Source organism: Delphinus delphis, chromosome 1 (genome assembly GCF_949987515.2).
Source record: "Delphinus delphis chromosome 1, mDelDel1.2, whole genome shotgun sequence".
In the NCBI taxonomy this organism is placed as follows: Eukaryota; Metazoa; Chordata; class Mammalia; order Artiodactyla; family Delphinidae; genus Delphinus; species Delphinus delphis.
The window spans coordinates 45477316-45490358 of NC_082683.1; the positions used below are offsets into that span (position 1 = coordinate 45477316).

The following is a 13043-nucleotide window of genomic DNA, read 5'->3' on the forward strand; positions in this document are numbered from 1 at the left end:
TATTTTGAAATAATTTTAGATGTAACAGAGGAGCTGTAAAAATAATGAGAAAGTTCCTATATATCCCACAGCCAGCTACCCCCGACGATAACAACTTACATAAAAATAGTACAATAATCAAAACTAAGACATGGGTACAATACTATGAACTACAGACTGCTCAGATTTCACAGTTTTCCACTGATGTCCTTTCTCTGTTCCAGGATCCATTCCGGATCCCACCTTGCACATTAGTTGACTTAATGGGACCTCCTTCATCTCCTCTAATCTTGTCTGTCATGGCCTTGGCACATTGAAAGACTAACTCTAGGTATTTTGTAGAACGTCCTTCCATTTGGCTTTGTCTCATGTGTGCCCATGATTAGACTGAGGTTATGCATTTAGGAGAAGAACCTTTATAGGTGATGTGACCTCTCAGGGCATCATGTCAGGGGCCCCATGACCTCTATTTTAACTTCTTATTATTGATAATGTTAACTTTCATCAGTTGGTAAAGGCGGTTGGGACTGTGAGGGTAACACTATCCTTTTGTAAGTAAGAAATATATGTGAAATATATTTGAAACTAGGCAACTTAAACTTTTACCCCCTAATTTTAGCATTCGTCAATGGATCCTGCCTTGAGCCATTATTCCTGTGGTTTCTAATGGTGATTTTTCTACTTCCTTCATTCAGCCTACAATTATTAGTTGGAATTCTTCTGTACGAGTTGTTCCTTCTACTTTCACGTATTCATTTGGTTATTTTTTTATAGCAATACAGACTCATGGATATTTACTTGATTCTTTGGGTTATAATCCAATACTATCCTTTTTTTTTTTTTTTTTTTTTGCGCTACGCGGGCCTCTCACCACCGCGGCCCCTCCCATTGTGGAGCACAGGTTCCGGGCGCACAGGCCCAGCGGCCATGGCCCACAGGCCCAGCCACTCTGCGGCATGTGGGATCTTCCCAGACCGGGGCACGAACCCGTGTCCCCTGCATCGGCAGGCGGACTCTCAACCACTGCGCCACCAGGGAAGCCCTTTATTTATTTATTTTTAACATCTTTATTGGAGTATAATTGCTTTGCAGTGTTGTGTTAGTTTCTGCTGCATAACCAAGTGAATCAGCTATACATACATGTATATCCCCATATCCCCTCCCTCTAGCGTCTCCCTCCCACCCTCCCTATCCCACCCCTCTAGGTGGTCACAGAGCACTGAGCTGATCTCCCTGTGCTATGCGGCTGCTTCCCACTAGCTATCTATTTTACATTTGGTAGTGTATATATGTCCATGCCACTCTCTCACTTCGTCCCAGCTTCTCCATAGTGGCTGTATCAATTTACATTCCCACCAACAGTGCAAGAGTGTTCCCTTTTCTCCACACCCTCTCCAGCATTTACTGTTCACAGATTTTCTGATGATGGCCATTCTGACCTCTCATAGGGTTTTGATGAGGATTAGGTGAGTTCACATAAAGCACTTAGAACAGTGCCAACACACTGATGCAGAGCAGCAGTGCTGTATGATGGGTGGAGGGCGGGTGGTAGGTGGAGCCTCACTTTTCCTGCCTCCCCCACTCCCCACCCCATCAACTGTTCTGCCCGCTCTCTCCAGCTCTCTCTTCTCATCAAAGACACAGGGTCTCAATAGTCACAGTGGATGGAGGACAAGGGAACAGATGGGAGAAGTGCTTATGAGGATGACTAGGCAGGAACTGAAGACCGGTTGGGTGCTGGAGGTGGGGGGCAAGGGAGAGGAAGGAGATGAGAGTGATGCCTGGTTTGGGGCTGGGACAATGGGGGGCTGGTGGTGCTAATCCCGCAATTGGGGGCACTGGAGGAGGGCAGTTCTTTTATGGTGCGCAGCCTTCAGGGCGCGTGGGCTCTGTAGTTTGTGGCACACGGGCTCTCTAGTTGAGGTGTGCAAGCTCAGTAGTTGTGGCGCACGGGCTTAGTTGCCCCGCGGCATGTGGGATCTTAGTTCCCTGACCAGGGATCGAACCCACGTCCCCTGCATTGTAAGGCGGATTCTTTATCACTGGACCACCAGGGAAGTCCTGGAGGGCAATTCTAAGGAGGAAAGGAACCATTTCTTGTTGGATGTGAACTCAGGCAACAAGTGTTCCCTGAGCACACACTTCACCCCAGAGCTTGTATCAGGTAACAGGCGCCCAAGGAGAAAGGCTCAGTTTGTGTCCTCAAGGAAGCCGCCAGTGGGATAGGATACGGGAGGCAGATGCATAAGCACATGGGGGCACTAAGGTTTCCATGTTCAGGGCTCCCAGGGCCCCAGAGAAGGGGGCAGTCAGCCTAGACGAGGCCTGGGGACACTGTCAAACATGCCTTCAGGGGGGCTGAGTTTTGGATGGAGCTGTGCATGGTGAGCTGGGGCTAGAGTGGAGGTGAGAGCCCCAGCAGAAGGGAATCCTGCCCGCACAGAGGGGACAAAACAGCCTGAGTCATTCCGTGAATGATGGGAAGCTTGGTTAGAAGCTGGCTGGTGGTAAGAATGTGGGCTAGAGGGTAGGCAGGTGTGAATGAGGCTCCAGAGGCAAACAGGGCCTGAGGTACCCCTTGGGCCAGGGAATAATTACCCTTACTTCCTCAGCTCCTCCAGATGGAGGAGGTGCGACGGATCCCTGAGGAATACTCTCTGGGGCGGATGGCAGAAGGCCTGAGCCACCAGGACCCCATCATGAAGGTGCTGTCCATCCGAGGCCTGGTCATCCTGGCCCAAAGGACTGAAAAGGTAAATGGAGGGTAGGGGAGAGCCCACCCAGCTAGACCCCTGACAGGAGGAAGGATGGAGCTTGGCCATCCTTGACTCTCCAATACTGGTGGCTGGAATCAGAGCTCATTTCTGTCTCTGCCTCAGTTATCCCATCTGTAAAATGGGTATCACTTAATAATTCCCTATATACTTTATTCTTTTTTTTTTTTTTTTTGTGGTACGCGGGCCTCTCACCGTTGTGACCTCTCCCGTTGCGGAGCAAAGGCTCCGGACGCGCAGGCTCAGTGGCCATGGCTCACAGGCCCAGCCGCTCTGTGGCATGTGGGACCCTCCCGGACCAGGGTGCGAACCCGTGTCCCCTGCATCGGCAGGCGGACTGTCAACCACTGCGCCACCAGGGAAGCCCCATTAGCGTTATTAAAAGTGCTGCGTTTTTCTCTACCAGGCACTGTTGTTGCATCTTAGGCTTTAGAGGGACAAAGGGACAGGATATAGACTCAGAAAGCTAGCTAACAATGCATGGTATCATCTATATAGTGCCAAGAAGCGGGGAGACAACAAAGGGCCTCAGGTATCCAGGCTAGGAAGGAGTCAGTGAGGCCAAAGAAGGCTTTGGGGACAGCAGGAGCTTGAGTGAGGGCATGCCAGGCAGGTGGGACAACGTAAGCAAAGGCCTGGAGGTGGGACTTGCTTGACCAAGTTCATCTCAGTGAATCAGAGGCTGGGTCTCCCACCTGTTAGCACAGATAGGGGCCCCCATCCCAAATGCTCCTTCTCCACAGACCACCAAGGTGCAGGCCCTCCTGCCCTCCATGGTGAAGGGTCTGAAGAGTGTGGATGGGCTGCTGGTGGTGGAGGCGGTCCACAACATCAAGGTCATATTCAAGGGGCAGGACCGGAAGCTGATGGACAGCTCGGTCTATGTGGAGATGCTGCAGATCCTGCTGCCACACTTCAGTGATGTAAGGAATCCCATGGGGGTGGGAGGATGGGGTGGGGTGGCACCCGGAGGGCAGTTCTCTACTGCTCTGGGAGTTGCAGTAGCTCCCACAGCCTGTTGGGACCTGTGCGAGGCCGAGTCAGCTCAGGGGAAGCGGCACTAGTCCCGACTGGTCCTGGTCTCTTTGTAACTGGTTTGCACAGAGAACGTTCCTTTTCTAATTAGTTCTCACAGAGGGAGGTCTTTTTGCGTCATCAAGTTTCCCCAGAGACTTGCCTCACTGTGATTGGTCCACCTAGAGGGGTCACTGTTTTATGATTGTTCGCAGCAGAGGGGGGCATTTTCCCACTTGGCATGAAGGCACATTTTAGGCTAGTGGGGGCCCTGGCTGGGAAGAGTGGGCAGAGCTCCAGACCTAGGCTTTGCTCAGGGAGACGCCAGCCCCAGATCGGCCCACCAGGTGGCCTTCACTGTTTTCCGTCTCTGTGTGACTTGCGCCTGGAGGGGCCCTCAGAATGAGTGGAAGGAAGGCCATGTGCCTCCATGTGGGGCACAGAGGCCCAGGCAGCCTCCTGGAAGACGGAGCATGCCTGAGCCTCTGGATCTGCCCCAGTCACGAGAGGACGTGCGTTCCTCCTGCATCAACCTGTACGGCAAGGTGGTCCAGAAGCTGCGGTTGCCCCGCACCCCGGCCATGGAGGAGCAGATGATCAGCACCTTGGTGCCCCTGCTGCTGACCATGCAAGAGAGCAATGCCAAGGTGAGCCAGGTGAGTGCACGGCCCTGAACCCAACCTAGAATCACAGATGATCCATCACCGGACAGTTTATTTATGTCTGGCCAAGTCTGTTTACCAAAGGTACCCATGTCAGTATTTCTCTTCAAAACAGCCAACTTCACCTGCATGTTTCAAATAGGAATTGCTTTTCCAAAATCCAGTTTCATACAGTTTTTTGGGGGGAACACGTTCCGGCTGTCCTGGAATTCCACAGCTCTGGTGTTCTCTTCCTGCTGGCCCCCAGAAATGTGTGAAGACCCTGTTCCACTGTTCTTGCTTCATGGCTTGGGAATTGCCAAAAAGAGCTTACAGTCGGAAGCCCTGGGACAACCAGCAGCAGATGGTGGCCAAAATTTGCAAGTACCTTGTGAGTGCTTCCAAGACTACAGTGGGTCCTTCTGAGTGTGTTGGAGGTGGCAGGTTCTTTCCTTGCCTCTTTTTTCTTTTTACCTGAGCATCCTTACTGACAATTCCATGACCACCTACGAGTCGTTGGCTCCTGGAAGTTCATCTTTGTCTCTCACTCCTCTCTCCACTTCTGGTGTTCCCTCTCCATGGCTTACCGACATCTCCCCCAATGAACCACACACACCTTAAGCTCAGCATCTCTTCTGAACTTGTGCCTATCCCATGTCAGTTCTGCTCTGTCCCTCTAGATCCCCAAAAGCTGAAACCTAAAACTAACTGAGGCTTATTCCTCTCCCTCACCTTCACCTTTGATCAATCTTAAATATCCTTAATACCTCTGAGTCTGTCTTTCCCTCCCCCTCCCCACTATCATTACCCTTAGTTCAGGTCATGGATGTCTCTCAGCAGGGCCATTGGTCCAGCCATCCATTGGGTCCCCAAGCCTTGAATCTCATTCCCTCCAGTCCACTCCCCATTCAGGCCACCAAAATGGTCTAGTTAAAACACAGTCTGTCTATATTATATCCCTGCTTGAAGGGCTCCATCGGCTCCCTTTTCTACAATAGTAATTCCCAGTGTGTATTCTTTGCAACACCAGTCCTACAAGATATGCCCCACAGGGGAGAAAAGAAGTTCCAAAACAAATAAGTTTGGGAAATACGGCATCGTCATCTTCCTCTTGGGGATTTGCAGTGCCATCGGTACATTAAAGCTCTGAGATGTTCTGTGCTGAGGAAATGTTTCATGGTTAATTCATGGTTTCCCAAAGTTATTTAACCACAGAACTCCCTTTCGAGATAACACCTAAGAACATCCTGCAGTAGAAGAGAGCCATATATACAGTGAAATGCTGCACTGCAGGATGCAGCCTGGCTCCTCCACATACAATTTGGGAAGCTTTGCCATCTAGTCCCATCTACCTTCCCTGTTGTTATGGGCTGCGTCCCCCAGGATGCAGACTCTGAGGCAGAGATTGGCATGCAGGAGGTTTATTAGGGAGCACCCTTGGGATCAGTCCCTGTGGAAGGAAGGGCAGAGAGCAGGAGTGGCAGTGGGAGGAGTCAAGCTGCAGTGTAGTTTCAGGGGAAGTCTCAGCCAACACTATGCTGAGATTCCTCACATTGGAACTAGGGGTCAGGTTTCCACATAGACCAAGCCGTCTGTCAGTTTCCGGTTCTGTCCCTTGAAGAAGGTCTTGAGGTTGTGGATTGCCTTGTCATTGGATGCCAGCCAGCCTGGGAAGGGACATGACTTTGGGCCAGCAGTTCTCTTCCATCAAAGCAATCTGTACCTGGGGGAATAAATCCTTTACACCCTAAGGGAGATCTGGCTGGGGCCTACAGCATCCCCATTCTCCCACCAACCTAAGAAAAATATACAAAGTAACAGATTGTTACTTTGTAACAATAACCATTAACAACAATGATCAAAACCTCTGCAGTCCAGTGCCTAATATTTTACCTCATTTTACAGAGGGAAAAAGGCCTGGAGGAAGTGTTTGACCAGGGTCGCTAATTCAAATACTTACCACGATCTGTGACTGCGCAGTTATGATTATAAGTGACGTGGAGGTGGTAGGGCTGTGACAACCTGGAGCACCCAGGCTCTGGTTTTTTTTTGTTGTTGTTTTTTTAAGCATTGGTTTTTTTTTTTTTTTCCTTTTTAAAAAAAATATTTATTTAATTAGACTGTGCCAGGTCTTAGTTGCGGCACACAAAGTGTTAGCTGCAGCACGCGCAATCTTCGTTGTGGTATGCAGGATCTTTTAGTTGTGGCATGCGGGCTCGTAGTTGCGGTATGCGGGCTTCTTAGTTGCGGCATGCAAACTCTTAGTTGCAGCATGCATGCGGAATCTAGTTCCCCAACCAGGGATCGAACCCGGGCCCCCTGCATTGGGAGTGCAGAGTCTTACCCACTGGACCACCAGGGAAGTCCCCCCAGGCTCTGTTGAAAGCACAAGTGGAGAGCTCCAGCTCACCATGCAGCCCACTCTCACCAGGGCCTCCAGTTTCACAAGAAAATCTAGATTTTTATAAGACATTAATTAACAATCAATTTAGCTTATTTAAAACACTGTGCTGGCTGCTGCCCTGCCAGCCACTTGTGGCCTGTGGGCTGCCAGCTTGTGACCTCTGCATTAAACCCTTCCGGATTCTCAGTCTCTTCTTTGCTCTCCAGGCATCAGCACCTCTGCTCATATGAAGGTCAACCTCTAGCCTTATCTTTAAGAAGGGGTCCGTAACCTAGTCATTCATTCATCCAACGCCAAGCTCTGTCCAGGGTACTGAGGACTCTGAGCTGAGTGAGCTGGCCCCTTCTTTGGGGGGAACACCAGATTCAGTGGGGGAGACAGGTATAAATAATTATAGTCCAATGTCATAGGTGCCATGACAAAGGCTGTGCAGCATGCTACGGAAATGTCAAGAGTGGTGGGATCAGCTTTGCCTGAGGCTTGTGGAAAGCTTTGGGGAGGAGCTGGTTTCTCAGCTGAGCACCAAAGAATGAGAGGGAACTCATCAGGAAGGAAAGAGGGAAAGGCACTCCAGTCAGGAGCAATGGCTTGTACCAGGTACAGATCTGGGGAGAGCTGGGCCACGACTGGGACCGGAGCATGGTGTGCATGGAGGTGGGGATGGAAGTTGACACTGATTTGCCCACCAGGCCCAGGAGTTTACTCCCTGACATGCAGATTGTCAACAGGAGAGTGATCAGATAAGACTTCTCTTCATCTCCCTCAACAGTCTCTTAGCAGATTGCCTGCCCCCTAGTTTCTACTTGATCACATCCAACCTGAACATCACTGTCAGACTATTTTGCCCAGAACATTGCTTTGTCATTGCCTTATTAAGAATAAGTGCTGGCTTCGTATTTTCTAATGCATAAGGCAGCCCTATTCCTATCTGTATTTTAAGGACTTTTAAGACCCTCCTAAGTCTCTAGTTTATTCCCCACTGCTCTGTAACTTGAATCCTTTACCTTGGTCAATCCTGTCTCCTTAGTCATGCCCCTTGCATGCCATGTCCATTCTCAGCTCTGGCTGGATTTGCATTTATTTTATTTTTTAAAATATATTTATTTTTAATTTATATTTGGCTGTGTTGGGTCTTCATTGCTGCGTGTGGGCTTTCTCTAGTTGTGGCGAGTGGGGGCTACTCTTCATTGCGGTGCGTGGGGCTTCTCTTTGTGGTGGCTTCTCTTGCTGCAGAGCATGGGCTCTAGGCGCACGGGCTCAGCAGTTGTGGCACGTGGGCTCAGCAGTTGTGGCTCGAGGGCTCTAGAGCACAGGCTCAGTAGTGGTGGTGCATGAGCTTAGTTGCTCTGCGGCATGTGGGATCTTCCCAGACCAGGGCTTGAACCCATGTCCCCTGCATTGGCAGGTGGATTCTTAACCACTGTGCCACCAGGGAAGTCCCTGGACTTGCATTTTAGAACTTACCTTCCGGCTGTAGCAGGTGGGTGGATTGGAAGGAGAGACAACCAAGACAGAAGGACCATTGAAATGACTGTTGCAATCAGCTAAGAGAACATGAGGCCTAGCCTCTGGGAGAGTCCAGAATGGGTAGCAGAGATGTTTAGGAGGCAAGGAGCCAGGACCCGACTGCCTGACATGGTCCCCGTTCCTAGCTTTGGGAGGGGTGGATGGGTAGTCCCTCTGAGGGCCCAGCACTCTCAGGTTTCTCTTTGTCCCAGGTGGACACCCATCGAGACAGTGCCTTCACGTTCCTCAGCCAGAGCCTGGAGTACACCAAGAGTTCCAGGGCCTCCCTCCGGAAGTCCTCGGTCATGTTCATAGGTAACTGCCCTAGCAGAACTAGTCCTATGCTTCCTCCCCTTGGAAGGAAGCTGCGGCCCTTCTGGCACTGGGTGGATGCCTCCCCTTGGGTGCAAGCCTTGGCCAGCAGATGGCCTTGGTATAAATTAGAAAGATGTCCCCTCCTCTGAGATCACTGCTTGGGAAGTGAGCCAAGGTCACAACCTTGGCATCTGTACGCGTACCCGCTGAGTACGGTGGGGTCCAGGCCCAGCAGGAGCTTGCTGTCGACCTCGGCAGGAGGCGCCAAGCTGCACAGTGGAAAAGTGAGCTAGGATCTCAGCTCCATGATCCCCTTTCTGTGTGACCCCAACTGAGTCATTTACTCCCACTGAGGCTCCTCTGTAAGATCTGTAAGATCATCGGTAAGATGGGGATCAACTCCTACTTCATGGACCCGATGAGAATTTTTTTTGCGTGTGTGAACACTGGCAGATAAAGGTACTCCTTCAGTGTTAGTCACCTTCATCCTTCTTTCCACAGTCCCGACCTCTGCCTTTCTGGGGGAAAAACCATAGATTCCCCTCGCTCAGGGTCCCCCCATAGGACCCTTCTGATGGCATGCTTTCTCCTCTCAGCTACCCCCCTCCCCTCCGCTCCCTGAAATATCCACACACCCTTCAAGGATCAGGAGACCCTACTGCAGAGAGGCTTGGAGAGGATGACGTTCCCAGCCCTCCACCTTGTAAAGCGATGTTTCTTTTAGTACCTTCGCCCCATTCACTTGCAGTTTTTCATCCATCCTGTCGTCCGTGCATGCACTCATTGGCTTATGCCGCAAACGTTGATTGATCCTCTTCTCTGTGTCAGGCACTGCGCTTAGCCTAGAGAAACACAGAACTTTTCAGGAGGTGATGCTGATGTTTGGGGGTGGGGAGGTGTAGGGGTGGCTCTTAACGTGATCAGTTCCGGGACATATGAGTGATGCCCAGGACAGGGGGCGGGGCAGAGGGGTGGACGGGCAATCCCTCAGGCTGTGGGGACCGGCTCAGGGACACCTTCTCACACAGAGTGACATTATTTCTTAAATTTTGACTTCTCTAAATTTTGCTCCAAATTAATCACTTCTAAAAATGTTGGTGTTTAACACCCTGGGAGGCTTCTCCGTGTCAGGGCCTGTGCTGGGAAAAGAAAGCTGGGTAGCACCTGCATCTGCCCGCAGACAGCTCCTGGCATTGTGTTTTGATTCCTGACCTCCTGCGGGTTATGGATCTTTTGTGAGACCCTGAAGAAAGTTATGAGCACTTTCCCTAGAAAAATGCATATAAGCATACACTCAGAGACTATCCTTCCTACGCCCCCATCCCCAGTGGATCTAAGCGGAAGAAACCCCTGGTCTGGTGGGAGATGTTCACGGATCACAAGTAAAATACAGCACAGTGTATACAAGTAGAGAGAAACTCAGAGAGTCTGGGAACCCAGAGAGGCGTTTAACTAGCTTGGCGGCAGGGTCAGGAAAAATTTCCTGGACGAGCGACTGTGTTAAACTGAATATTCAAGGACAAATAGGAATTCACCAGGCACAGAAGTGTGGGAAGGGCCTTTTGAGAGGTCCGGCTCATTCACGGATCCACAGGTATGTTAGGAGCTGGGCATGCAGGCTGGGAGCAGGGTAGGGCTGAGCAGTGTGGCCGAGGAGCTGAGTCTCAGCCCCTCCCGGGGCCCCACCAACCACTTGCCCGGAAGGTATGCGAGGCACTTGGTACTCTTCCTGTTACTGTGGCTCAAACTCCCTGGAGGAGGGGGTGCCGAGGCAGCACCTCCCTGAGTCTAAGGACAGTAAGGACCAGCCTGGGGAAGAGACCACCTAGGGCCACCTCTCAGAGTCAGCTGCCGCCCAGCTCCTGCCCCTGTCCTGGTGCCACCGCTGCCTGCTGGACCTGCCACCTCTCCTAGGAATCTGTGTCGTAGGGAATCTGTCCCAGGTCAAGACGAAGTTCTCTTTTTGTGTCCTTACTTGTGGGGCTGGAAGAGGGTAGGGAGAGCTTTTCTGAGAGGGTCTGGTCCAAAGGTGGGGGTCGGAGTCAGGAGGTGGAGGCACTCACCTCTCAGATTATGCTCAAGGGTCCCTGGTCCCCTGCATGGAGAGCATCATGACGGAAGATCATCTGAATGAAGTTAAAGCCGGTAAGTCCTGCCCTGCGTTGGTGAGATTTCAGGGGCCAGTGAGGGAACGAGTAGGCTCACAGTGGGTAATGGGAAAGGGAAGGGTTATGTCCCAAGGCCAGGGGTTTTAGCTCAGTCCAACTGTGCTGGTATTGACCCAGGCAAGTACATGTTAAGTACTGTGGAGTCACCAGGACACAGATACACAACCCCACCCTAGGGGAGCCTATGATCCAGGAAACGAGGCTCAGAAAATAAGACCAGAAACCATTTAGTGTAGAGCAAGTAGTTCAGACTTTTAAGGGAGCACGTAAATTTTGTAACTGGGGAAGCTGATGGGAGCATGAAGGTAGGCTGGGGTAGTCCAAGAAGGCTTCCCGGAGAACGCAGGTTTTGATTCAGGCTTCAAAAGGCATGAACAATTTGAAGAGCTGGGAGATGAGGGGACGTTGAGCAGAGTGCTAAAGCCAAGGCATGAAGGGAGAAGGATGGGGTGTGAGACTCATGGGTGGACCTGGTCTTCACAAGCGACTTCTTTCCTCCCCATAACTCAGCTCTGGAAACCTTGAGACATGACCCAGAAGCATCAGTGTGCATCTACGCGGCTCAGGCCCGGGACAGCATCCTGGCCAGCTGCTGGCGAGACTCTTGGCCACTGCCACGTGGGGACTCTTGGGCGTGTGACCCGGCTACCATACACCGCTGGAGCCCTAGCTGTGAGAACCTGCCCACTTCCCACCAGCGGCGCTCCTGGATCATGCAGGCGCTGGGTTCCTTGAAGATGTCCTTGAAGCAGTGATGTCCCTGAGCCCCCAGCCCTCCTCGGAGGTGGCCATGGCCCCAGCCATGCTCACTATAAATGCCACGTGTTTTGCCTCTCCTCACGGAATGTTTCCTATGAGATAAGCATGGCCTTAATCATTGAGTCAGTCAACATTTACAGATGGACATAGTCTGTCCTGTCCACATCTTATAAGTGGGGAGGCTGAGGCTCAGAGAGGTGGTATGGCTTGCTCAAGGCCACACAGTAAGACTGCTAGATGTCTCAGGTTCCCCTCCCTCACAGGGAGAGAATAAGAACAAAAGGAGATGATGATTTGGTTAGCCTTTGGTGGAGTAAAAGAGAACCCCCTCCACCCCGTGATATCATGCATATCCCAGAATCCTGATCTCTGAGTCTCACCCTCCAGTCTTTGCCCAGCAATTGGCCACCACTCATTCGGGCAATATTTACTGAGCACCTAATCTGGGCCAGGCCTGCTCTGGGTGCCAGAGATACAGATGTGAATGAGTCCCAGCCCCAGGCCCTGGGCAGTTCATAGTCTGATGCAGTGGTTCTCAACTGGGGGTGATTTTGGCCAGGTCTGAAGACATTTTTGGTTGTTACAACTTGGGGTGGGAATATTATTGTCATTAGTGGGTAGAGGCCAGGGGTGCTGCGAAACAGCCTACAGTGCACAGGGCAGCCCTACAGCAAAGACTCGTCCATCTCAAATTGTCAGAAGTGCTAAGGTTGAGAAACTTTGGCCTAATGGAAGTATCAGAGACATATAAAGACACGAACAGCCCAGCAGGTCAATGCTGTGCTGAGCGGCAGCATAGGGGCTGTGAAGTCCAGAGGAGGTACGTCAGCCAGCTGGGGGTCGGAGTGTCAGGGAAGGCTTCCCAGAGAAGAGACGTCCCCTCCAGGGGGTTTGGAAAGATGACCATATGACAGGCGTGTATGGAGAAGAGCAGGGCACGTGGGACCAAGAACCAACTACAGATACGTAGGTGCCCTGGAGCCCAGAGCGGGAAGGAAGAGGAGGACAAGGGCTGGGTCAGTATGGCCTTGGAGTCTGTGTTAAGGAGGAAGACTTCAGAGTCTGGGAAGGCATGGTGGGAAGGGGAGAGGCAAGCAGTGGGGAGATGTGGGCAGATGTCTGCTTTAGAAAGCTCCCTCCTCGTGTGCATACAGGCACTGCTGATAGGAGGGCAGATGGTAGCCATTCTGGACAGGAATCTGTCACTCTTCAGTCATAATAGGTTTATGCATGCCTGTAACTCAGCAATTCCACTCGTGGGCACACGTGTCAGGGAAATATTCCCACAGGTCCATAAGGGGAGACGTATGAGGAAGTCTTAGTGTTCTCTGTGGTGCAAGGCAGAGGAGGCAGCCTGAGGACCCATCTTTGGGAAGTGAATGGGCACTCTGGAGTCCCATGCAGCAGTTAGGGGCAGTAGCACCATGGATGGGACCTAAAACCTAGTGCTGAGGGAAAAAACTATCTAAAACATATGCACAAA

The 13043-nt window shown here is 51.4% G+C and overlaps 1 protein-coding gene across 1 annotated transcript in view; it reads left to right on the plus strand.

Annotated features, from left to right (window-relative positions):
- The window catches only part of MROH7 (maestro heat like repeat family member 7), a 43389-nt gene extending 31833 nt beyond the window's left edge, over positions 1-11556 (plus strand). Inside the window, exons 16-22 of the mRNA XM_060005341.1 lie at positions 2592-2732; positions 3497-3676; positions 4268-4423; positions 4677-4799; positions 8531-8633; positions 10716-10778; positions 11312-11556. Coding sequence (XP_059861324.1) covers positions 2592-2732; positions 3497-3676; positions 4268-4423; positions 4677-4799; positions 8531-8633; positions 10716-10778; positions 11312-11556 — 1011 coding nt within the window. The remainder of the gene's footprint in view (positions 1-2591; positions 2733-3496; positions 3677-4267; positions 4424-4676; positions 4800-8530; positions 8634-10715; positions 10779-11311) is intronic.
- The last annotated feature ends 1487 nt before the right edge of the window (positions 11557-13043 follow it).